This window comes from Talpa europaea (genome assembly GCF_964194135.1).
Source record: "Talpa europaea genome assembly, chromosome: 7".
In the NCBI taxonomy this organism is placed as follows: domain Eukaryota; kingdom Metazoa; phylum Chordata; class Mammalia; order Eulipotyphla; family Talpidae; genus Talpa; species Talpa europaea.
In genome coordinates this window covers 49,492,055-49,519,667 of record NC_140074.1, presented here as the reverse complement: position 1 = coordinate 49,519,667, position 27,613 = coordinate 49,492,055, and the positions used below count along the sequence as shown (strand labels likewise).

Sequence of the window (27,613 nt, the reverse complement as noted above, 5' to 3'; positions counted from 1 at the left end):
AAAAATTTTTAAATTTTTATTCAAGTAATGTTGGTTTATACAAAGTTTTCCCAAAAAGAATTTTTGCTAAGAGGTTGTGCTTCAGTGATTGGCATTCCACCCTGGCCATAATAAGTGGCCTAAAGAGAAAGACATTTTAGTGCAAAGGACTGTGAAATAAGTTGATCCTTCCTGTGGTCAGTTCCCTGCCCTTTCATAGCTTTTTCTGCCTCAGACAATACATGTTGCTTAGAAGCTCAAAATTTTTATTACAGTGATTTTCACTAGTAGTGGCATCACTAGTGAATTCTGCAGGGGTGGGAGTAGATTTGGCAGGAGCATTGAACTTCCCTGGTGCTACTTATGCCTTTGCATTCCTGAGACTTTGCATTAAAATATTTTCTTACTAAATTTTAATTTTTATTTATTTATTTGTTTATTTTTAAGATTTATTTATTTATGCATACAAGAATGGGGGTACAGGCCAGAGGTGCAGGAAGTGAGAGGATTCACCAAAGACAGAGGGGAACAGAACAGGCAGATTGACTGAAATACACTGCTGAGGGGAGCAGCAGGAGAGCCAGGAGCAGTCTGCTGTGCCATGTGGGTTGCTCCCTAGCCAGGGATCGAACTCTTGCTGCAGTGACTGCGGATTGCTTCATAGGTTGCGTCTTAACCCCTTCCGCCACCAGGGAGGCCCAAATTTTTTATTTTCAAACTGTTGTATATGTATTTTTGTTGTCATGTCATTTGATTGTAAGTCTCTTTGTTTTTATGCTCCTTCCAGTTCTATACAGCATATTTACTTACCTTTGTTTGAACTATATTTAAATCTTTTTTTAAAATCATAGATATATATTGGAAAATTGTTTCTACTGGTAAGAATTCAAATATTACTACTGTAAGATAAGAAGTAAAAGTTTTCCTTTCTTTTTTCTCCCTATCTAATTCCCCAGAAGTTGCCATTGTTAACTATTGTATATTTTTTGCTAGATGGACTGTGGTGGAGGACTCTGGGTGCTTGGTGGTGGGTGTACTAGGGTAACTACACCTGAGGGGGGAAATCCTATACTGTCAAAATATCAGCAAAGAGGTAAAACAATGGTACTTCAATAACAATACATACTTTTTTTAAATAAAGAATTCATTGCGTAGATATATATGATTTCTTTTACCCAAATGAGATGTGTGCTGTAATTACTTTTTAAAAAATTTCTTATGTCTTAGACATTTGTTTAACAGTAGGTGTATAGTATACCATTGTTAATAAGCCATTCTCCTCCTAATGGATTTATTAGATTGCTCAGATCTTTTTCACAGTTACTAGCATTCTTTTTTCTTTAAGATTTATTTTTATTTCTTTATGCATACAAGAACTGGGGTACAGGCCAGAGGTGTGGGATGTGAGAAGATTCACCAGAGACAGAGTGGGGACCAGAACAGGAGGATCTACTGAAGTACTCTGCTGAGGGGAGCAGCAGCAGAGACAGGAGAGGTCTGCTGCGCCATGTGGGTTAGCTCCCTGGCCAGGATCCAACTCATGCTGCAGTGGCTGGCAATAGCTTGATAGTGCTGAGACTTTAACCCCTGTGCCGCCAGGAAGGCCCAGTTACAAGCAGTCTTCGCAAATATTATACATCATCTTTGCATACATGTATCTCTTTAGGGCTATATCAAAGGGAAATGATAGTTAAACTTGTGATATGATACTAACAGTTCTCCAAAAGACTTTACCAATTTACATTCCCATAGTGTATTAGAGAATGTTTGCTCATTATTTGCTTGCATAGTATTTAACAAATGAATAATCATAAATTGTGGTCAGGATATTGTGAACATAATTTATTATAAATTAAATGATATAATTTTAATAGTATTTTGGTGTTTTTTTTTTTTATAGAGGCATGTTTATTTATTTATTTGTTTGTTTGTTTGTTTGTTTTGTTTATACATGCACTGGGTACAGTCAGAAGCACAGGAGGGTGAGAGAATTCACCAGAGCCAGAGCGGAGAACAGAGCAGGCAGAAGGACCGAAGTACACTGCTGAGGGGAGCAGCGGGTGGCAGGAGAGGTCTGCACACCATGTGGGACCCTCCTCCGGTGGCCGGGGAGCAGCCGGGGATTGAACCGGTGCCGCTGAGGCTGCGGGCAGCTTCGCAACCCAGCGCTCAACCGCTGCGCCACCGGGGAGGCCCAGTATTTTGGTGTTAATGGTTGAGTAAACTTTTACTGTTTCTTTTTTTTTAGAGCTTATTTCTTTTTTTCTTTTTTTTAAGATTTATTTATTTATTTATACATGCACTGGGTGCAGTCAGAAGTGCGGGAGGGTGAGAGAATTCACCAGAGCCAGAGCGGGGAGCAGAGCAGGCAGAGGGACCAAAGCCCACTGCTGGGGGGAGCAGCGGGCGGCAGGAGGGGTCTGCGCACCATGTGGGACCCCCCTCCGGTGGCCAGGGAGCAGCCGGGGATTGAACCGGTGCTGCAGAGGCCGCAGGCAGCTTCGCAACCCAGCGCTCAACCGCTGCGCCACCGGGGAGGCCCCTTTTACTGTTTCTTGAAACAATTAACAACCTTTCTTTACTCACTTTCTCTGTCATCTTCCATCCTTTTCTCAGTTTCCTGTAGCAGAATGTTAAATGCATCATTTGTGACTCACTGTGTCATTTCTTTTCCCCATTGAAACTGCATTTTTTTAAGATAAAAATAAAATAACAAGTCACCTTCATTTTACTAATTCAGTGTTTGGTTCTCATTTCCCATCTTACTGACCTGTTTGCAGATTTGATGCACCTTCTGCACTTGGTTTCCAGGCCACCATGCTCTTGATTTTCCTCCCACTTAAATAGTTGTCCCTCAGGCTCTATGACTGGTTCCTTACAAGTAAGCCAGCAGTTGAAATGGCCAAGGCTCAGTCTCTAGTGCTCTTATCTTCTGACTCTGCTTTTTACCCTGATCTCATTCAACTTACAACATTAAATACCCACTATTTGTAATTGACTTCCAGGGGTTTTTTTTGCCTTTAGTCCACGCAATTGTCTTGACTCTGAACTGTTATCCAGCTGCCCATTCAACCTTCACAATCAGATGCCCAATGATGTATCGAATTTAATAGGTCAGGAAATGCCATTTCCCCTTTAAACCACCTCAGTACCAATTCCTCCTCATATTGGTTGATGGCAACTGCAGGGTTCAAGACAAAAACCATGAAGTCATCCTTGACTCATTGATTTTTCTTATATTCCACTTAAAATCTGCTGGGAAGTCTTAATAACTCTCCAACATCAATCTGGTTACCTCTCACCTTTCTCTGCTACCATCCTATATAAGCCACCATTGTGTTTAATCCTAACATCCTAAACTCCCAGGTTACTTCATGGGGTTCCTAAGTGGTCTCCCCACTTTCACACTTCCCCTTCTGTGGTATAAATATGCAAAACACAGCAGCCACAGTGACCTCTTAAAATCCCAACTTACTGCTCTGCTCCAGTGGCTCTCATCTCATAATAAAACTCAGTCCGCAACGGTCTATAAAGACCTATATGATCTACCTTCTGTCCCCTCTGACCTTATGCCCTGTCACTCTTCTCTCATTTCCTCTGCTCCAACCACACTGACCTCCTTGCTTATGGATCACATCAGTTTACCTGTTCACACTTCTTAATGTTGCCTCATGTGACTCTAGTATTTAAAGTTGCAAGCCCCTCCCACCTAAAATACTCACACTTCCAGTCCCCTTTACCTCGCAATTTTTTCCTCCAGGCCTATTTTCACCATTAATATACCATATAATTCATTTCTCACTTACTTTTTACTATTGTCTGTCTTTCCTCAGTACAATGACATAAGGGCAGGGTTATTTTTCTTCCTGTTTTGTTCGTTGATGGTTCCCAGGGTCCTAGAATACTGCCTGGCACATTGTAGGTACTAAATACTTGTTGGATGAATGTATGGATGAATTTTGAACAATTGTGAAAACTTTTATCGCTGCATTTTATTATGTAGTTTAAATTTTTTTAATTTTTATAATATAGAGAAATGTTAGAAAATTCAGTTACTTATTTACTACTTATTTTGGGCTGTAACTTTTCTTATAAAGTTTCAGGATTTCTTTTTCTAAATTTTCAGCTTCAGTTGTGGAGGGTCAAAAGGGTATCATTCCTCGAGCTATCCAAGAAATATTTCAAAATATCTGTGAAAATCCTAGCATTGACTTTAATATCAAAGTATCTTATATAGAAGTATACAAGGAAGACTTAAGAGATCTTCTAGAATTGGAGACATCTATGAAGGATCTTCACATCCGGGAAGATGAAAAAGGAAACACAGGTAAAGTTGCTTACTTAATTGATTGCCTTCATTAGCAAACAGATATGATTAATGCAGTTTCTGGATATATGCCAAAGAATCTTTAAAAACAGACATGGAAGCAAATTAAATCTGTTTTTATTTTAAAATTCAACAGCTTATTGATCGTCAACACTAAATCACCCTCGTAAAAAGAAGTTCAGATTGGTCAGTAAGGTGAATTTAGTAATTTATAATTCAAGATACTAATTTTCTATAAATGCCCCCACAACTCCCCTCACCATAAGAAAGTATGTGAAATAGGCTAAATTTACCTTTTTTCCCTCCCAGAGCAATCCTGGAATTGGGGTTGGCCTCTGTTCTGTGTTTATCCAAGTTGATCAGAACTCTCCTTTCTTCCTCTTTGATTTTTGTCCCAGCATACCTATTGCTCCCTCTTTTTTCCATTTTTTAATTTAGAGAATTTATGTGTTCGCATCTACATTGTCCTTTTGCTTTTTTTTTTAAAGATTTATTTACCCATGCATGCCAGAACTGGGGCACAGGCCAAAGATGCGGGGATGGTGCTGAGGACTCACCAGAGACAGAGCAGGGAACAGAACAGGCAGACTGACTGAAATATACTGCTGAGGGGAGCAGCGGGAGAGACAGGAGAGGTCTGCTTCACCATGTGGGTAGCTCCCTGGCTGGCCCCGGGGATCGAACTTGTACTGCAGAGGCTGTGGACAGCTTTGTAGTGCTGTGCTTTAACCCCCCTGCGACATGTGGAAGGCCCTACATTGTCCTTTTTTGTGTCCCTCAAGGACTGACTTTCTGTGCTAGCAACCTTTTTTTTTTTTTTTAAAGATTTATTTATTTATTATGCATACAAGAGCTCGGGTACCGGTCAGAGATGTGGGAGGGTGAGAAGATTCACCAGAGACAGAGTGGGAAACAGAACAGGCAGACTGACTGAAATACACTGCTGAGGGGAGCAGCAGGTGAGTCAGGAGAGGTCTGCCTCACCACGTGGGTTGCTCCCTGGCTGGCCGGGGATTGAACTCATGCTGCAAAGGCTGCAGATTGCTTCGTAGTGCAGGGCTTAACCCCTTGTGCCACCTGGGAGGACCCTGTGATAACAACCTATTAATCTCATTAAATATCCACTTGTTTGGGAATGGGACATTAGAATAGGAGGGTCAAAATGTAGAATGTTTCTGCTTTTTGGATTTAAAAAGTAATACGTTCATCATAAAACATTTTAAAAATAGGGGGAAGTAGAGGAAAGTTAGAGATCCCAGGACCCAGCTATAGCATCTTCCTCTTTTTGGTGTGCTTCCTTCCAGGTTTCTTTTTCTATGTACATAATTTTTTTTTTTTTAAACATACTTGCAGCCTCACATACAGTATTGCATCTTTTTTCTTTTTTTAAAAAGATTTACTTATTTATGCATACAAGAGCTAGGGTATAGGCCAGAGGTGTGGGGGGTGAGAGGATTCACCAGAGACAGAGTGGGGAACAGAACAGGCAGATTGACTGAAGTACACTGCTGAGGGGAGAGGTGGCCATCAGGAGAGGTCTGCTGCACCATGTGGGTAGCTCCTTGGCCTGCCAGGGATCGAACTCATGCTGTAGAGGCTTCAGACAACTTCATAGGTCGCGTCTTAACCCCTTGAAACACCAGGGAGGCCTTGCATCTTATTTTTTCAATTAATATTTATATTGTGAGCATTTTCATATGTCATGAATTATTTTCCTTATTTATACCTCATTATGGACATGCAGTAACTTCTGAATATATTACAATTCATTTTTTTTAACATGCCATTGTAGGAAATTTAGACTATTTCCAGATTTTCACTATTTTTAATAATATTGTAATGATCATTCTTGGATGTCTTTCTCTCTTAGAATTAGTAGAACCTTCTTGGGGAAAAGGGTCCTGCCAGAGGAATGACTCCTTGGGGGAATTTCCTAGCAGTTAGGGAAGTACTATGGCTGTGGACATTCAAACAGCAGTCTGTAGGGGGTAGTAAAGCTCTCCTCCCCTTAGGTCCTGTTCTGGCCTTGCATCCTGAATGCTTGACGAAATTGAGTTTTGTTTTTCAGAAAGAAAGCGTACATACTTTGTTATGGTCTTATTAGATAACTCAGGATGGTTTATCTTTTCTGGATAGAATTAAGACTGATGTTTTGGAATGCTAACTGTTGAATGTTTTTATCTTTTATTAAAATTTACAAAAATAATGCATACTTACAGTAAAATAGTCTCCCAATACAAAAGTATACACTATCACTGCTGATGAACTTAAGATCAAAATTATCTGTAGCTTAAAAAAAATTCTATAGCTGATTCAATCCTGCAAAATTTGCAGGATGTAGCAAATTATCCTGTATATCTCATATAGTGTCATAAATAAATGACAAATTGCCATATATCTTATATAATGTCCCACGCGACCAAAAATTATTTGATATAATTAGTTGTTGTCCAGTGGTTGGTATCCAACCTCGAAGCTGCTAAACAAGTATCCAGGAAGCTTTTTAAGAAATTCTAATTTCTGGGCCCCACTTTTCAAAGATTCTGATGAATTCATGTGGTAGTGGGGCCTGGGCACTGGTACTTTCTTTTTTCATAAAGCTCCCAGGTGATTTGCAGCTGAGATTGAGAACCATAGACAGTTCTAAGATAAAAGCCTAACATTAGAAAAAAATTATGAAAATCACTATGATTTACAGTTTTCATATTTTATAATTACTGATATTTTAGCACTGCCTGTTTGTAGTACAGTACAATTTAGAACTTTAAATGAAGGTTGTTAAGGTGTCAAGGTGGAACTAATGCAAGCAAAATGATTATTTTTCAAAGAAACAGTAGCACAACAGGATCCTATTAATAAGGAAGAAGCACAGCACTATAATTTGAGCTCAGAATCAGGAGTTTTCCTGTCAATTTTAAACCCCAAGTCCACCTATTCCTTTATGAAATATTTTTGGATGGGACACATAATGTGGGTAGTAAGTTTAGGTTATTTTTGGTTCTTGCTCTGCTATTGAAATAGAATTTTGTTTGCTTTTTTGAATTATCATCTAGTTTACTTTGCACTCGTATATAGGGCATGCTAGTTTTTAAAATATATAACTGACTTTATTTATACTGAATTTTCTTTTATCATTGGTTATGAATCCATAGTACCAAAAAACCTTAAAGATGGCTTGAATATTAACAAAACTTAAAAAATTCATTTCTTTAATCTACAACAGATTAATTCTTTTGCATTATATATTTATTCTATTAACGAGGTTTCATTAATAAACTGTATAAATTAAAATAATTGAATAGAATTTTTTCTTTTGTCAACCATTTAAAGAATGTGTGACTCCAAAGAGACCAGATTGTTAAAATTGTTTAAAATGTATATATTACATCTTTTAGAATTTAAGCAGTGCATGAGTGCTGTTTATTAAAATAGTTTCTTTAGGAGGATATCTAAAATTATTTAGTAGTGTTGCTATTGTTACTATTGCTTGAAATGCTATTAATTTGTTTAAAGAGACTGTTTTAGCTGGGTTGCTTAACAAATGATAACTGTTGTGTAATTAACTCTACTGGATTTTGTTTAAAACTTGCTTTTAAAACTTACTATTGCTATTTTAAGTGATTGTTGGGGCCAAGGAATGCCAGGTGGAGAGTGCAGATGAAGTGATGAGTCTTCTGGAGATGGGGAATGCAGCCAGGCACACAGGTACCACCCAGATGAATGAGCACTCCAGTAGATCACACGCGATTTTTACCATCAGCATTTGTCAAGCTGGAAAAAATATAGATGCAGCTGAAGATGGAGACTGGTATTCCCATCGGCATATTGTCTCAAAGTTCCACTTTGTGGATTTGGCTGGATCAGAAAGAGTAACGAAAACAGGGAATACTGGTGAACGGTTTAAAGAATCCATTCAAATCAACAGTGGGCTGCTGGCTTTAGGGAACGTGATAAGCGCTCTAGGGGATCCACGCAAGAAGAGTTCACATATTCCTTACAGGGATGCTAAAATTACCCGACTTCTGAAAGATTCCCTGGGAGGCAGTGCCAAGACTGTCATGATCACGTGTGTCAGCCCATCCTCCTCAGATTTCGATGAGTCCTTAAACTCTCTCAAATACGCCAACAGAGCACGCAACATTAGAAATAAACCTATCTTAAACTTCAGCCCTGAGTCAGACCGCATGGACGAAATGGAATTTGAGATTAAGTTGCTTCGAGAAGCTTTGCAAAGCCAGCAGGCTAGTAGTATCAGCCAAACTAGCCAAACCCGGGAGGGAACTCCTGATAAAAATAGAATCCATTCTCTTGAGGAACAAGTGGCTCAGCTACAAGGAGAATGTTTGGGTTACCAAAATTGTTTAGAGGAAGCTTTTACCTTCCTAGTGGAGTTAAAAGATGCTGTCAGACTGACCCAGAAACAGCAACACAAGCTGCAGGAGTGGTTTAACATGACGCAGGAGGTCAGGAAGGCAATTCTCACCTCATTCAGAGGAAGCAGAGGTTCCGGTAACCTGGAAGAAGGACCACAGGACATTACAGTTCTCCAGCTCAAGCGAGAACTTAAGAAATGCCAGGTACTTAGACACCATTTTTATAAGTAACTTGTTTGAGGGCTAAATTTATGGGGGCAAGTAAGAGTCATTGTGGAAACTCAGAAGTTTTTAAAAAGAGTTAATATGTAAAATCTCTTTCACCTTTTTGTTCTTCCTTTTCCCATTGCTTTCTCATAATTCGTTCTTTTTTTGTCTCCTCTTCCTTTCTCTGTTAGTTAAAATATATTTTAATTTGTTATGTCTATTCAGTAGACTCATATGAACCTGGTCATTATTTAGAGAATGAAAATAAGCAATTTCAGAAACAAAATGTAACGTATTAATGAGTTATTGAGAGAAAAAAATGCATCCCTTGAGTTTGGAATATTGAGTTTTTTAAACAAAATATATTTGATAATATTTAAAGAACCTTAGATAGGCATATACATGTATACGTGTGTGTGTGTGTGTGTGTGTGTGTGTGTGTGTAGAGTGAGAGAGACAGAGAGACTTCAGAATTACATTTTCCCACTTTTCATTCAAAAAGCATCTTTTGATGCTTGAGTAAAGAATTATGTATCATGGCAAAAATGGTGGAGAACATGCTCAGTTCTGCTTATTTGGAGTTTGTAATCTGTTGGACAAATAGATATTCTGTGAGTTTTTTTTTTTTTAAAGTAAAACTTATAGTTAAAAACAGCTTTCTCGTTAGAAATCTTTCCTCGATACCTTTTTACATGTGTCATAAATCATTTGTATTATTTTCAGAGCAGTTCTTGAGCTTTTTGGCTAACAAGGTTTCTTTACATTCTTTAAATTGAGGTTCCCCTAAAGAGCTTTTGCTTCTGTGGATTGAATCTATTGTTATTTACCTATTAGACTTAAAACAAAAAATTAAACTCTTTACTCACTCAAAACAACTCCATTACATGTTGATATAAAGAACTTTTTTTCATAAAAAATAGTTTTTCTCAAGTATTTAGTAAGAGTGGACTTGTTTTATGTTTTTACATATCTTTTAACATTCAGCTTAAGAAAAGAAAGGTGGATTTTCATATCTCCTTTAGCATTCAACTTATTGCAATATTTGTTTTAGTTGAAGTATATGAGGATCCAACCTCCTATGGATTTATTGTTGGAAGGGAGTAATATTTTTTTAAGATTTATTTTTATTTATTTATGCCTACAAGAACTGGGGTGAAGGCCTGAGGTATGGGAGTTAAGAGGATTCACCAGAGACAGAGTGGGGAGCAGAACAGGCAGATCTGCTGAAATACACTGCTGAGGGGAGCAGTGCCGGAGACAGGAGAGATCTGCTGTGCCATATTGGTTGCTCTCTGGCCAGCCAGGGATCGAACTTGTGCTGCAGAGGCTGTGGATAGCTTCATAGTGCTGTGCTTAACCACTTGCACCACCAGAGAGGCCCAAGGAACTATATAATCTTCCTAATAAAGCAGATCTGGCCCTTCCTTACTGGTATAGGAAACTGGCAGATCAGGAGCTTGAACTTTGGGGCATGTATAGGAACTGCCCATGGGGAGTGCTTTTATAAGGTGAATGAAATCGGAAGCTCAATAAACCCACTGCTTTGCGGTGGGGTGTGGGGAGGGGACGGAGTTGGATGGATAGTAACTACCTCTCTCCATCTGTTTAAAATTCTAAATTTCAGGGCCTCTCCGGTGGCGCAGCAATTGAGCGCTGGGTTGCGAAGCTGCCCGCAGCCTCTGCAGTGCCGGTTCGATCCCCGGCTGCTCCCCAGCCACCGGGCGAGGGTCCCACATGGCGTGCAGACCTCTCCTGCCGCCCGCTGCTCCCCTCAGCAGTGTACTTCCGTCCTTCTGCCTGCTCTGCTCCCCGCTCTGGCTCTGGTGAATTCTCTCACCCTCCCGCGCTTCTGACTGTACCCAGTGCTTGTATAAATAAATAAATAAATAAATAAATAAATAGATCTTTAAAAAAAATAAAATAAAATTCTAAATTTCAGTTTGCTCTAGATTATGTAAAACTTCCTCTTCTGTTCTTTTTTCCTGTGAGAGATGAAATACCATAGAACTTAACATGGGTATCAATTGCTGGGGTTTGAATCCTGGCCCCTCTGCTAATAAGTACATCTATGACCTTGGACAAATACTTGCTGTCTCTGTGCTTTAGTTTTCCTTTCTTCCCCAACTTGTATGGATGCAGTAAAGATTATTAAAGCATTAGTGAAGTGATGAGAAGGATGCCTGGCTTGTATTAAGGATAAATAAATGTTAAGTTACTGCTATCTCCTCCTGTTTATTTTTCACCTGCCTGTACCTAGGATATACTTAAGTGGCAACTAAGGGATGGGACTCAGTAGTTTCACAAAGGCACTAATGTAGGGGTCATTGTAAAGGCGGGTTGGTGAACTTGTCATTTTAGGGCAATTGCTAGGCCAGAAGATCAGAGGGTAAGTGTGAGGAGCTGCTCCTACATTGTCTTCCCTAGCCCTACTTCCTTGAGCCTATTAGGCAAGCAGGTAAGTACTTCAAAAGAAATTCCTAGCCAAAATGAGAGATTGTGGGCCATTTCACAAAAGGAATAATAGCCAGATTGTTGCTGGGGAAGGAAATTGTCATTTAGAAGTTACTGTCCACCCCCTTTTAGAAACTGTCATAATGTTATAACCTTGATTTTTGCCTTTAGTCGATCCCCTCATTAATCACTCTTAATAGGTTTGTTGCTTGCATTTTTATTCCAAATTGTGAATGCAAGAACAGTATATGGACACGAGTATACTCATTTATTACTTTCAATAAGAAATAATAAAACTAATTTATAAAGCATATATACAAATATTGAAAAATGCAGTACTGGGAAGGCAATTACATCTTAAACTTCTTAAACAATTAGTGCCCTTAAAAAAGGATATTAACTTAAAAAAGGATATTAGTGCCCTTAAAAAAGGATATCCTTAAAAAAGGATAAAATAAGATATAACTGCAATGAGAATTGCAGGGGAGAAGTCATATACTTATAGGCTATATAAGTATATAGGATTATAGAGACCATCAGGATCATGCCCATCCTCATTTGATCGTTTGAGGGAGGATTCTAGCAGAGAAAAGAAAGGACTTGTCCAAAGTCAGGGCGCCCAGTGCAGGACCCCTCCACCTTCCAGCTGCTGCCTGGAAGTACTGCACTTCATCCATTTTGTGTATTAAACTTTATTTGTAAAATGAACAACTTTTGTTAAATCATCTCCTCATTCTTGTCTTTTCTTGAGGAAATAACACAATCTTTGGATCCAGACAGGCCTGGCATTGAATGTTAAGAGTTTGGTTTGCCCATTATGTCTGCTTGGAAGGAAGTTTTAATCTCACTGCACCTTTGTTTCTTCATGAAAGAAATCATGTATATTTAGTGAGAGATTTTTTAAATGCTAAGTCACTGGCATAAAGTAGACCTTTGGCAAATGTCTACTTTAAAAATTGTTTTGAAAGTATTATTACTTTAAAAATAATTTTAAATTATTATTTTTTTAAGTTTGTAGGATTTTTTTTTTAAAGATTTATTGATTTTTATACAAGAGCTGGGGTATAGGCCAGAGGCACCGAGGGTTAGAGGATTCACCAGAGACAGAGCAGGGAACAGAACAGGCAGACAACCGAAATATACTGCTGAGGGGAGCAGCGGGTGAGACAGGAGAGGTGTGCTGCACCATGTGGGTTGCTCCCTGGCCAGCCTGGAATTGAACCTGCTCTGCAGAGGCTGCAGACAGCTTCACAGCACTGCACTCAACCCACTGCGCCACCGGGGAGGCCCAATTTTAAAGTTTAAATAACTTTAAAATATTTTAGACATCTTCATGTGAAAGTGTACAAAATTGACACATATTTTTTAATATACATTCAAATCAATTTTTTTTAAAGATTTATTTATTTATTTATTTATTTATACAAGCACTGGGTACAGTCAGAAGCGCGGGAGGGTGAGAGAATTCACCAGAGCCAGAGCGGGGAGCAGAGCAGGCAGAAGGACCGAAGCACACTGCTGAGGGGAGCAGCGGGCGGCAGGAGAGGTCTACGCGCCATGCGGGACCCTCCTCTGGTGGCCGGGGAGCAGCTGGGGATCGAACTGGTGCTGCAGAGGCTGCGGGCAGCTTCGCAACCCAGCGTTCAACCGCTGCACCACTGGGGTGGCCCCTCAAATCAATTCTTATACCTTATAGGTCAGTTTGAAAATTGTAACCTCTTTGATTTTTAAAAACCCACACTAAAAGTTCATGGTAATTAGAGAAAATTTATAAAGTTCTTATAGAATATACTTTATTTTTTAATTTTTTTAAAGATTTATTTATTTATGCATACAAGAGCTGGGGTATAAACCAGAGATACGGGGGGTGAGAGGACCCACCAGAGACAGAGTGGGGAACAGAACAGGCAGACTGACTGAAGTACACTTCTGAGGGGAGCAGAGGGCAAGATAGGAGAGGTCTGCTGCGACATGTGGGAGGCCCTAGAATATACTTTAGAATCTGGAATAACTAGCTTTCATTTTTACAATTCAGGAAATAAAAATCAGAAAATCTTCCTATTTTATGCTAATTAATTCTTACATGATGACTGTGATAGATCACAACAGTCCCTTATTAAGAAACCAGAAAAAAAGGTAAAAAACAAACAGGATAAGGGCCTCCCTGGCGGTGCAAGGGGTTAAGCACCACACTATGAAACAATCCGCAGCCTCTGCAATACGAGTTGATCACTGGCCGGCCAGGGAACAACCCACATTGTGCAGCAGACCTCCTGTCTCACCTGCTGCTCCCCTCAACAGTGTATTTTGGTCAGTCTACCTGTTCTGCTCCCCACTCTGTCTCTGGTGAGTCCTCTCATCCCCTGTATCTCTGGCCTGTACCCCAGCTCTGTATGCATAAATAAATAAATCTTAAAAAAAAAAGAACAGGATAAGAAAAATTTTAAGAGAACTCAAGCTGTCATATTATTGGTTTTGTGATATTATGTGGACTCTCGAGTATTTTCCATGGTGAATCTCTCTTGTGCTTTCTTCTCCTCCCAGTGTGCTCTTGCTGCTGATGAAGTAGTATTTAATCAGAAGGAAGTAGAGATGAAGGAACTAAAGAATCAAGTGCAAGCCATGGTACAAGAAAACAAAGGATATGTTGTATCCTTGAAAGAAGCACAGAAAGTAAATAAATTTCAGGTAGTTTTTTAATATATTCAATATCTGTTCTGTAGATTTAGTTGAAATAGTAACTAAAAATCATTTTAAATGATAAATGGGAATATTTACATAAATAGTTTTTTGTGGAAGAATTCTGAGCACAGGCACCTAAGAGATTTACTTAAAGTTTTTTCCTTAAAGGGAAAATGCTTTTATTTAATACAGCTTATATTTCATAAATATAAAAATAATGCAGGGAACTCGCTTTGCAAATCATGTTATCTTTTCTCGATACTTTCTCCTTCCAATTGTTTCTTTAAGTATAAAAGGGATCATGTGATGTTAAGGGTTGGAATCTAAGCACATAATTTGAATTTTTTAATTTATTAGGTTATCCTTTTATACTCTATAATTTACCTTTTTAACTTTGGCAATATCTTTCAATTTTCTATCTTAACTTTTACCTACTATCCATGAACATTATAGTTTAGTTTTTGGAAAATTTATAAATTTAATTATTCAGAATACTTTAGTATTTGGCAGCATCTATTGACCATTTTGTTCTAATTTCACCCATGTTGTTATGTATACCTATAAATTGTTTTATAACAATATGGAACTTCTCTCTGCTAATATAGTACAATAAATTTTTCTGTTCTATTGTTGATGGACATTTGTTTTTTCTATGAATTTTCTTATAAATGCCTGTTGGTGTGTATGTATATGTGCATATGTGTGCTTGTGTGTGCTCGCACATAAACACATATTTCTTTTGGATTTGTTAATTATAGTCCTGGGTGATATGGTAGGCAAACTTCAATGTTAGTAAATAATGCTAAACATTTTGTAACTTACACTATACCAGCATACTATGGGTGTTCCTCCTGCTTTAGGTGCTTGCCAATAATTTGTTACTATCAAAAAAAAAATTTTTTTGTTACTATTTTTAAGTCTTAGATTAAGTTTATAGTGTTATTTTATTGTGATTATAATTTGCACTTCCCTAATTATTAATTTTTTATAAATTTAAAAAATTAATTTTTAAAAATTTTTTATTTATTTTTGCATAGAAGAGCTGGGATGTAGGCAAGAAGTGGGGGAGGCGGGCTGAGAGAATTCACCAGAGAGAGAGGGGGAGCAGTACAGGCATATTTACTGAAATATACTGCTAGGGGGAGCAGTGGGTGAGAAAGGAGAGGTCTGCTGTGACATATGTGGGTTAGCTCCCTAGCCAGGGATCAAACTCAGGACTCAATTGTGATAATGCTGAGACTTAACCCCTAGGCCACCAGGGTGGCCCTGAAGTTGATTTGTTCTTTTGAATGTGTTGAAATTTGCCTTATGGCTCAGTATGAGGCCAATTTCTGTAAATATTAAAAGTGTGCTGGAAAAGAAGTACATTCTGCAATCATTAACTGTTAATCCTATTATTCATTTCTATATTTTTTACTAATCTTAATGAAATCTTTCTGTTATGTAGGAATTTTGAATGACATTAAAATCTCCCACTATGATTTTTTTTTAAGATTTGTTTATTTATGCATATAAGAGCTGGGTTGTAGGTCAGAGGTGCAGGGGGTGAGAGGATTCACCAGAGACAGATTGGGGAGCTGAACTGAAATACACTGCTGAGGGGAGCTGCAGGTGAAACAGGAGAGGTCTGCTATGTCATGTGGGTCAGCTCCCTGGTGGGCCAGGGATCAAACTCGTGCCATTCTGCAGTGGCTGCGGATAGCTTCATAGTGCTGAGACTTAAACCCTTGTGCCACCAAGGAGGCCCCAAAATCTCCCACTATGATTTTAGATTTATCTTCTCCATGAAATACAGACAATTTTTGCATTATGTATATTGAAGATGTGCCATTAAGTCCATTCACCCTGGTGAATTGATCATTTTATCATTTTTTACTTTTTATCCATTTTAGTGGTTTTTACTTAAAATTTACTTTTGATATTAATAAAGCTATACCAGCTTTCTTTTGATTAATATTTACAATTTAATTTCCATATTATTCTATTTTTTCCTTTTTCTTTTAAAGATTTATTTATGCATACAAGAATTGGGGTGCAATATACACAATGGAATATTACTCAGCATTCAAAAAAGATAAAGTCATGCAATTTGCAGCAACATGAATGGAGCTGAAAGGGATCATGCTCAGTGAAATAAGCCAGAAAGAAAAAGAAAAATACCAGAGGTCTCACTCATAGCAAGAATTTAGAAACCTAAATCAGGGGCCAGGAAAAAGACTAATTAATACAAAGTAAAAATCAAAATCAACAAACAACTATAAACCAGAGACATACTACAGTGGTAGGGAGGAGGGAGTAGGATCAAAAAAGGGGGATGGGAATTGTATGGGGACTGTAACCAAGATGAAAGTGCATGCATTGTGCAAAAATGAAAAATGATATAAAAATATATAAAAAATAAATAAATAAATGTTCTTATAAAAAAAATAAATAAAAATGAGCAGGAGTGGCAAACATAAAAAAAAAGAACTGGGGTACAGGTCAGAGGTGTTGGGGTGAGAGGATTCACCAGAGACAGAGTGGGGAACAGAACAGGTGGATTGACTGAAATACACTGCTGAGGGGAACAGCAGGTTAGTCAGGAGAGGTCTGCTGCACCACTTGGGTGGCTCCCTGGCTGGGGATCAAACTCATATTGCAGTGGCTGCAGATAGCTTCGTAGGTTGCGTCTTAACCCCTTGTGCTACCAGGGAGGCCCCTACATTATTCTGTTTTCAGTTTTAAATCTTTCCACGTCTGTTTCAGTTGTGTGTCTTGTGAGCAGATTAGATAATTTTACAATTATCTCTGACAGTCTCATTTCGTTTATGAATTTCATTATGAATTTATATTTAGGTGAAAATGCCCACCATTGTGCTCTTTATGGAATACTTTTATGTATTTTTTATATTTACTTCATTAGTGTAGTAGTGGTATTTTTTTTTGTAGTGCTTATCCTAGAGAGTTTACCATACATCCTTCACTTAATGAAAATGAATATTAATACTTTTACCCTTTTTATAGATAATGAAGGGACTCTATTTAATACTTCCCAAATTTATATGCTGTTGATGTTGTATTTTTATTTTATTTATTTTATTTTTTAAAGATTATTTATTTATACAAGAACCGGGGTACAGGCCAGATGTACGGGAGGGTGAGAGAATTCACCAGAGATAGAGCGAGGAAAAGAACAGGCAAACAGACCAAAGACACTGCTGAGGGGAAGAGCGGACGCGACAGGAGAGGTCTGCAGCGCCTTGTGGGACCCTCCCAGGCTGGCTGGGTGTCGAACCGGCGCTGCAGAGACTGCAGACAGTTTCACAGCGTGGCGCTCAACCGCCTGCGCCACCAGGGGAGGCCCTGGTGTTGTATTTTTAATATTTCATTTTTATAGCTCAGTATCAACACAGTGAAACTTTATGACTTTTTTCTTATTAAAATGTTGTAGTACAGGCCTCCCCGGTGGCACAGAGGGTTGAACGCAGTGCTGTGAAGCTGTGCACGGCCTCTACAGTGATGGTTTGATCCCTGCCGGCAGCAGAGATGCCCACATGGTGAGGCAGATCTCTCCTGTCTTGCCCGCTGCTCCCCTCAGCAGTGTATTTCGTCAGTCTGCCTGTTCTGTTCCCCGCTCTATCTCTGGTGAATCCTCTCACCCTCCCGCACATCTGGCCTGTACCCCATTCTTGTATAAATAAATAAATCTTTAAAAAAAAAGGCCAACTACTTCCTTCCCCATTGGCAACTTCCCCCATATCCAACCCCCACTGCTGACATACAATTTGTTCTGCCTGTTTTCCAAGTTCCCCTTTTTCCCAGGCTCTCTTTAGCTCTATGCTTTTTGCTTTGTTTTTCACGGAATAAAGGCCTTCACTTCCCTGCACCTATTACCACTTTTTGTTTCCTTTGTTGTTTGCAGTTCTTTCTTGTTTTTTCCACTTTGTCTCTTGTTCCTTCTTGGATTTCACTCAGAAAGCCCAAACTTTTATAAAAATCAGCTAATCAGCATGCTTCAGATTGGCACAGTAACCAATCAGTGTGTGGAGCATTATCTTTAGATGAGTATTTAACACTTTAAACTGTATTTGTTGCTGCTTATTCTTCAGAAGTTTTTCCCTTTGAGAATATCCTAGGTTATTGTGAACTCTTGGAGGCTAGCCTTTGGCTAAATAGATTTTACTGTACTGTTAAAGTATTTGCAGTTGGTCAATGTACAATTTATTTATCATCTATATATATGCTGAGGTTCTCTAGTTTTAAAATTCTCATCTTTCTTCTACAAAGAATGAAAAAATAATAGAACAACAACTTCTTGTGGATCAACTGAGTGAAGAACTAACAAAACTTAACCTGTCAATGACTTCTTCAGCTAAGGAAGTTTGTGGAGATGGGCCAGATGTCAGGACACCTGAAAAGAGACCATATACTGTACCATTTGATAATCATTTGGGGCATTGTATTTATATCCCAGCAAGATCAGATTCCAGGAAGGTAAAGTCTAAACATTAATTAATATATTTCTTACTTTGAGATTTGAAAAGCTAATATATATAATATTACACTGTATTTTTACAGTCTCAACAGGTTTTTTCTTGGTTTCATGGACCTTTGTATATTTTTTCTTTTAGACATGCTTGAGGTTAAAAGTTATTTAGTTTGATTTAGTCTATTTTCAGAATGACATTTATGTTTTATTCAGTCTTAAGCTTACTTAAGACTGCATAAAAATCAGTATAAAGTTTAGTTTTAATTTTTATTTATAAATGCATGTGTGGGTTAGTAAATACACACACACACACACACACACACAAAATTTCATCAAAAGTTATCGAAGAACCTCTACTGTGGAAAAGACTAATTAGTAGATTAATGAATTTTGGTTTCTACTTAATTTTATGAAGGAATGTGAGATAAGTGAGATCTATGTGATGGTTACAGTCAGAGGGATAAGAAATACCAGAGGCAGGCTTGGGGGTGCACTAACAATGTTGTATAGTCCTGGATGTATGGCTATACCTGTGTGAGCCCCAACTTCCCTATCTGTCAGAATTGGAGTCACATGGGGTTCCCTACAGGGCCAGTTCATCACCTTAAGGTGAGACAGACAGTTGCTATCCTGCTCTATAGAGTTTTCAATTTTGAGTAGTTGGATTTTAAATTTTAAATCACTGTTGTTATTAATTTCAGTTTTACTTTGTAGTCTTTATGGTTGAACATAGTAAATTTTCATAGCATTTGGGAAAGAAGAAATTCAGGATTGAACTTTGATATCAATTACTTCAACTTAATTTTATATCACATCTTCTATACTAAAATGTTTCTTTTACTGTTGCCTAGTACTGTGAAAGAACTTCTTTTTCTGTCCATTCTTTTATTTATTTTTTAATGTTATATTAGTTTTTTCTCCTGATTATAAGTTATATATATATACACACACACACACAGATATACTGATCTCTTTTTCCTATTTATTTGACTTACATGCATACTCTTTGAATAGACAGAACTCTGTGGCCACTAATGGTTTGGCCCTTAAATTAAGTTCTTATTTATCATGTTAAGGAAGTGGAAATCCTTAGTAGGATAAAAATAGACATCTTAAAAAAATCACTTTTTTGTTGTTGGGGGGGTATCCACGTAAGGTCTACACAAGCCCTTCTATGTGCTCCCTGGATCGAGTAGTTGCCGAATTTCGATCACGAAGTCAGATGCTGCTGGGTCATATAGAAGAACAAGATGAAGTCCTCCACACTCAGTTTTCTGATAATAGTGATGATGAAGAATCAGAAGGCCAAGAGAACTCTGAAATTAAGTATGTTAAATATATACTGATTTAATATACTTATAATGCAAAATATATGTGTATATATACACACATACGTAAGATTTTTTACATTGAAGGTGCATTTTTATTTAATGTTAAATAGTTCTTGCTAACTGTACTGTCAGCTAATGTGTTATATGTTATTAAGCCAGTGGTCAAGCACAAGTCATCAGACTTACAATTGAAAAATAATTTGCATTTTATAACTTTCATAGTTACTGCATTTTAATTTTCAGAATTTTTTTGGATTTCCTATTCCTCTGCCACAGTGGCAGCAAACATGAATTTTCTGTTGGGTCTTCACATGGTAGAAGGGAGCCTTTTATTTTGAGGAATGTTAGTAAAATTCTGGTTTTTTTGGTACAATTAATAATTTTTTTAACATTAATGTCTCTTTTGGGGGAAACTTATTTGAGGGAAAATTGGAAAACACCAACAGACAAGTTACTATTGATACTTATTTTTTTTTTTTTAGATGTAGCAGTCGTTCATGGATTCAAAAACCAAGCTCTGTTTGTTCTCTTGTTGAACTGGATGATATTCAGGAACAAACACAAAAGTCCAATTTGGGGAATGAAGGTACTAAGACTTTCTTAAGTAATTAGACCTAATGTTTGTAAGACACTTCTTTTTTTCTTCAGTTGATAATTTAAGAAGCATCTAAGAATTCTCAAAGATGGGAACTTGTCAGGATTGCTTTCCTGGTTGGTAGAACTTTCCTTATGTTTTCTATTTTACCTCTAATTTTTCGCTCTTTTTACTTCTTAATAACATTTCTACTGGTCACTTCTGGCTAGAGTAATAGGCTAAATCTCACAGAATTTGGGACTTTATAGTCAAACCTGAGTTAATGTGCATTGTACTTTGACTGCTTTAAAAAAAACATCTCAAGTAAGTTTTAGGTGTCTGCTTCAGTCATTCACAGTACTGAGTCAGTAGTGATTACTGCCTATCCTTGACAACGTATTTGTCATCGAGCCAAATCAGTGTACTGAGAGCTTGTAATATTCTAGTACACAATAGATGTGAATTTTTATACAGTGAATAACAGTGTGAAAAATGTTTATTGCCCAAAACTATAGTATAGTAGGAGATTTTAACTTATTCCTCTTGATCTTTGAGTGGTAAAACACAAGAAGTATGAGTATGGAGAATATAAATAAACCTTACACTTAGAGAATAAAGATAATTTTTTAAGGAGCCTATGCTCATAATAAAAATTTGACTATGTCCCAAATAACACTGAAATAAATTTTAAAAATAGTATGGATAAGTGCTATTCAAATAGCCATCCTGAATTTTTGGTTACTGGAACTGCACTAAGTAGTCTATTGGAGACTGCATTCTCTGATTACAATAAAACTGGAAGTTAGTAGGAAAAAAAAACAAAAACAATACCACCTGGATGGAGATTTTGCACTGTTATTAAGCAAGAGATTAAAGAAAAACTCAAATTGCACAATATCTATAGGCAATGAAATACTATATCAGAACCTATGGGATATTATTAAAGCATCTTTGTCTCTCTTTTTAGGAAAGAAAATCTCTTACTGTAAGTTAGAAAGCTTAAGTCCCAATTGACATGTGTTATCACCTTCTTTCTCTGTGTGACCTTTCTCTGCTATCTCTGCTACTCAGAGTGCTGCTGTGTCTGCTTTCTTTTTAAACTCTTTTTCTGTTGAATATTATATAAGTAGATAGTTCATCAGTTCTGTTTCTTTTATTTTAAAGATTTGAAGATTGAATGTCTCCAGGAGAGCCAAGACTTGAATTTGCAAAAATTAAGGAATTCAGAGCTCATGCTTACTGAAGCTAAACAAAAAATGAGAGAACTTACAATTAACATCAAGATGAAGGAAGATCTGATTAAAGAATTAATAAAAACAGGTAATGCTATACCATGAACCAGTTCATATCAGAAAAAATGCTTCTGAAATTGCTTCTGATGTTGTAACATTTACTTCAGTTTTTGACACTCAGGACTACCCATTGTAACTTAAAGCTTAATATAAAAAGATGTATTTTAGAGCTAATATATGAAGAAGTTTAGCTATTCAAAGAACTTTGTTATATTGGAATTTCATCTATGAATTGATCTAACTGGTATGCATTGTATTGTGCTAAAACTCTACAGCACTTAATGTTTTTTGCTACTTTGAACAATTCTTTCTTAAACATTTATTTTCATAGGAAAAATTAGAGATTTTTAATTTTCATCAATAAAAGAATACCCAAAACATTAACATTTTCATGAAATATATCACATAGCCATAAAAATTAACATCTTGGGCATTTACGCTTCATATAATTATAAATTTCAGATGATTTCAGATATCTTATTTCCCTACATATTGACCTAACTTGTCAATATTCCTTTAGTCTCTTTAGTTGACTTACTTTTTTTGATCTTTTCTCTCTCAAGTTTTATTGATTTGTCACTCATTTATGTAACTATATATTTTGGGAACACAACATCATACCTCCATATATGTACCTGCCTCACTCATCCTCCACCAAAATCTCTAGCCACAGTTCAGTCACCTCTCCTCTCCCATCCTCTTCTCTCTCTACCCCCAGTGCCTCTCATTCCTCTGGTAATCACTATATTTTCACAGTCTATGAATATTCTTGTCATTTGTCAGTTTGTTTTCTTTGGTTATTTACATTCTGCAAAGGAGTGAAACCATCCTGTAATTATCTTTTACTGTCTGATTTATTTCAATAGCATGTTCATCTCAAAGTCTATTCATTCTGCTCCAAAAGGCACTGTTTTTTATCTTTTTAAATAACTGAATCATATGTTATTGAGTATATATTCCAAAATTTTCTTTATGTGCTAATCTGTCAGTAGGCATTTAGGTTGGTTCCATGACTTGGCTATTGTGGATAATGTTGCTGTGAATAAGGAGTGTGTAAATCTTTCAATATTAGTGTTTTCATACTCTTTGGATAAATACCTGGAAGTGGTATTGCTGGTCATATGGTATTTCCATTTTTATTTTTTAATGTATTTCCATAGAGTCTGCTCTAAATTGCATTCCCACCAAAGGTAATTGAGTGTTCCTTTCTCTCTACATCCTTGCCAATGTTTATTATTTCTATTCTTTTTGGTATAGGTCATTCTTACAGGGGTGAGGTGGTATTGCTGTTTTGATTTGCATTTCCCTTAATAATAAGTGGTTTTGAATAATTGTTCACATGCCTATAGGCCATCTGACATCTGCATGTCTTCTTTGGAGATGTGCCTATTTAACTCATGTCTTCATTTTTAAAACTTTTTTTTATTGAGGTAGCATTGGTTTATAACATTGTATATGATTTAGAAATATAGAATCATGTCCTTAAGGTATTTGTTACCACACCACACCCACCACCAAGGCACATGCAGTCCTCCACCATAGCGCATTGTTTCCTCACCTCTCTTCCCCTCCCTTCTGGTAGCTTCAATTCTGTAGTCAGATTTCTAGGTTTTGTTTTTATTTGTTTGGTTTTACCTGACTGTTTGTTTTGTTTCTCTGTATTCCCCATACAAATATGATACCATCTGATATTTATTTTTCTCCTTCTGACTTATTTCACTTAGCGTAATCTCTGGTTTCATCCATGTTGTCACAATGGCAAGACTTTATTTTTTTTATAGCTGAGTAGTATTCCATTGTGTATATATATAACACATCTTCCAAATTCATCAATCTGTATTTGAGTATTTATTGTTGTTTCCATGACTTGGCATGATTTTTTGTTATTGTGTTATTTACTGTTTATTGAGTGTTATGAGTTCTTGGATATTAGCCCCTTGGTTCTTATCCCTTGTCATATGTACGAATTGCAAATATTTTGTCCCATGTAGTAGGATGTCTTTTTGTTCTAGTGATAGTTTCATTCACTGTGCAGAAGCTTTTTAGTTTGATATAGTCCCAATTGTTTATGTTTCCCCCCCCCTTTTTAAAAAATATTTATTTATGCATAGAAGAGCTGGGGTACAGGCCAGAGGTGTGGGGGGTGAGAGGATTCACCAGAGACAGTGTGGGGAACAGAACAGGTAGACTGACTGAAATACACTGCTGAGGGGAGCAGCAGGTGAGACAGGAGAGGTCTGCTGCACCATGTGGGTAACTCCTGGCCGGCTGGGGATCGAACTTGTGCTGCAGAGGCTTTGGACAGCTTCTTAGGTTGTGTCTTAACCCCTTGTACCACCAGGGAGGCCCCTGTTTATGTTCCCTTGTGATTTTCTTGTTGTTGGTGATGAATTCACAATATATCACTGAAGGTCTTCTGTCCATTTTGTTTGGGTTATTTTTGTTGTTGTTGGATGATATAGTACTTTATATATTTTTGGAAATTAGATTGCCATAGCTTGCCATTCTGTATGAATTTAGTTTCATTTTTTTTTCATGTTTCCCAGTACCATTTGTTGAAGAGGCATTCTTTTTTCCATTTAATTGTTATGGCCCCTTTGTCAAAGATTAATGGTCAGTATTTTTGTGGGTTTGTTTCCAAGCTTTCTGTACCATTGGTCTGTATTTTTTTCGAATACCATACTGTTTTGGTTACTGTTGCTATGTAGTATAGTTGCAGTCAGGAAAAGTAATACCTCCATTTTATTCTTTTCTTTCAGGATTGTTTTGGCTGTTTGGCACCTTTTATTCCATAAAAATGTCATAATTATTTATTCCATTTCTAATCCTTTTCATTTGGGTTTTTTCCTCATCTTTGTGAACCTATAATAGTTTTATCAACTTTGTTTATCCTTGCAAGAATTAGCTCTTGGTTTCATTTATCTTTTGTGTTGTCTTTTGCTTTTTATTTCACTTATTTCTGCTATAATTTTTAATATTTCTTTTTTAGAGTTTGGCTTTATTTATTCATCTTTTTTCTAGTTTGTTCAGATGAAGAGTTAGATTGATTATTTGAGACTTTGCTCGTTTATTGCTGTGGGCCTGTGTTGCTGTTTATTTCCCTCTCGGTACTGCTTTTAGAGTATACCATAAGATCTAATAGCTTGTCTCTTTCATTTTTGTGAGTCTCCAGATAATTTTTTGTTTCTCCTTTGATTTCTTCATTATTCACAAGCTCTTTGTTTAGTATCCACATTTGAACTTTTCCTGTTTTTTTTTCTTTAAAAAAATATTTATTTATTTATTTATACAAGCACTGGGTACAGTCAGAAGTGCGGGAGGGTGAGAATTCACCAGAGCCAGAGCGGGGAGCAGAGCAGGCACAAGGACCGAAGTACACTGCTGAGGGGAGCATCGAGCGGCAGGAGAGGTCTGCAAGCCATGTGGGACCCTCCTCCTGTGGCCCGGGAGCAGCTGGAGATGGAACTGGCTCTGCAGAAGCTGCGGGCAGCTTCTCAACCCAGCGCTCAACCGCTGTGCCAGCGGGGAGGCCCCTTTTCCTGGTTTCTTTTTGTAACTGATTAGAGTAGATTCAGAAGATGTGGTATATGTTTACACAGTGGAATATTACTCAGCTATGAAAAGCAGGTAAACTTGTCATTTGCGGCAACATGGTTGAAACTGAATATTAGGAAATAAATCAAAAGGAAAAAGACAAATAGCGGATGGTGTCACTTATATATGGAATATAGAAAAACCAAGCCAAACAAATACAAACCTTTGAAATATGTAGAATTGGGTCTTCCAGAGGCATATAGGGAGCAAAATGTGGAGAGGACACGCAGACTGTGGTGGAGGACTATGGCTGCATTGGTGGTGGGAATGATGTAGTAACATTCGTCCAAAGAGGTGTGATGATATACTTCTAAGTCATGTTATAAACCAGTGTCACCTCGATAAAAAAAATATATTTCAAGTTCAATGGAATAAAAAAAGGAAGAAGCCAATTCTAGATTAAAAGACTCTTACTAGACATAATTCTGGGCCTAGTTTGGATCCTGATTAAAACAAACTAATTATAAAAAACAAGTTAACACAATTGGGGATGTGAGAGTAGGGACAGTTGGCTATTAATATTTTTTAGGTATGACAGCGACTGTTTTGCTTCTACCCATATTTTGTGTAGGTGCTTATTAAAGTGTGTATAGGCGGGGCCTCCCTGGTGGTGCAAGGAGTTAAGACACAAACTATGAAGCAATCTGCAGCCACTGGAGCATGAGTTCAATCCCCACCCAGGGAGCTACCCATGTGGTGCAGCAGACCTCTCCTGACTCGCTCACTGCTCCCCTCAGCAGTCATTCTGAGTATATCAGTCATTCTGCCTGTTCTGTTCCCTACTCTGTCTCTGGTGAATCCTGTCACCCCCCGCATCTCTGGCCTGTACCCCATTTCTTATATGCATAAATAAATAAATCTTTAAAAAAAAGTGTGTATAGGTAACATGACATGACATCTGGGATTACTTTATAATTTTTAAGGAAATTAAAAGAAAATTGGCACAAATGAAGCAATTGAGGCAAAATCTTAATAATTCTTGAGTCTGGGTAATAGGAGTTCATTGTGTTATTTCCCTACTCTTGATATGTTTAAATTTTTTCATAATAGTTTAAAAAAAAGGGGGGAACCAGATGGGAACAATTATTGAGGAACTAGTTATTAAGAGACCAGGTAGGAAGTTGTGTTTGGTGGGGCTGAGTGGGGAAAATGGACTTTTAATTCTTTATTAGTTACATTACCCACTTGTTTTTTAAGAGCAAAGCATTTTTATGTTTTTGATGTTTGACTTTGTTTTTTAAAATAATTATTTAGTAACAACTATATTATCATTTTTATGGTAAAGGTAAGGATGCCAAGTCTGTAAGCAAACAGTATTCTCTGAAAGTAACAAAACTTGAGCACGAAGCAGAACAGGCAAAAGTGGAATTATCTGAAACACAAAAGAGGCTACAGGAACTGGAAAACAAACATCTTTCTGATATTGCTTTGAAGGTAAAATTACAGAAGGAGTTCCGTAAAAAGATGGATGCTGCAAAGCTTAGAGTCCAGGTAATTTTCAAAATATAATTGAGAAAACTTACGTAAGGCCCCTGGCATTTGAATATTCTTATGGTTAGTTAGGGAAGTAAGTTTCTGTTTTTGCCAGCAAAGATACTGAATAGCAACTTTTCAGTAGTGCTGGTAGGTTTACATAATTTATAATCTGGGTACTACATTTCTTCCCTCAAAAAATACATTATTTTCATCCTTTTTCCCATAACCACATGGTAAAAATATTGAGAACCACAGAAATAATGTCCTTTTCTGAAGGGCAAAAGATTACTAATTAGGGGCCTCCCTGGTGGCGCAAGGGTTAAGACTCAACCTATGAAGCTATCCACAGTCACTGCAGCAAGAGATTGATTCCCGGCTAGCCAAGGAGCAACCCACACGGCGCAGCAGAACCTCTCCTGACTCGCCCCACTACTCCCCTTAGCAGTGTACTTGGGTCAGTCTGCCTGTTCTGTTCCCCACTCTGTCTCTGGTGAATCCTTCCCCCGCCACCCCCATCTCTGGCCTGTACCCCAGTTCTTATATGCATAAATAAATAAATCTTTTTAAAAAAGATTACTAATTAACACATATAAAAACATCTAGTACCTGTATGGCATTTTGCACACTCAACAAATGATAACTATTTCAAGACTGTTTCTGAAACCATAACAGTTAAAAATTTTTATTCTGCGAGAAATCTTCCATTACAGAGAGATTTTGTGTAAAGAAACCATTTCCAGGTTTGAACTGTTGACAGGACTACTTGCTAGTTTTATATATCATACTTTCCACTTTCCTTGAGAATACTTATTTTCAGAATCCATATTTTCACTTGGTGATTTACCTCAGAGTCTGGGAT

The 27,613-nt window shown here is 37.3% G+C and overlaps 1 protein-coding gene across 6 annotated transcripts in view; it reads left to right on the top strand.

Annotated features, from left to right (window-relative positions):
- KIF27 (kinesin family member 27) overlaps positions 1–27,613 on the top strand; it is a gene marked incomplete at both ends in the record, with an annotated part of 68,682 nt that overhangs the window by 5,312 nt on the left and 35,757 nt on the right. For 4 of the 6 annotated variants that reach the window (XM_084238480.1, XM_084238481.1, XM_084238482.1 and 1 more), the window contains 8 exons: positions 4,106–4,306; positions 7,925–8,883; positions 13,882–14,025; positions 18,286–18,492; positions 19,644–19,813; positions 20,301–20,404; positions 21,557–21,712; positions 26,564–26,769. In XM_084238480.1, coding sequence (XP_084094606.1) covers positions 4,106–4,306; positions 7,925–8,883; positions 13,882–14,025; positions 18,286–18,492; positions 19,644–19,813; positions 20,301–20,404; positions 21,557–21,712; positions 26,564–26,769 — 2,147 coding nt within the window. Of the gene's footprint in view, positions 1–4,105; positions 4,307–7,924; positions 8,884–13,881; positions 14,026–18,285; positions 18,493–19,643; positions 19,814–20,300; positions 20,405–21,556; positions 21,713–26,563; positions 26,770–27,613 lie in introns of those variants that run through there. The other 2 variants (XM_084238484.1, XM_084238483.1) reach the window with 1 other exon arrangement.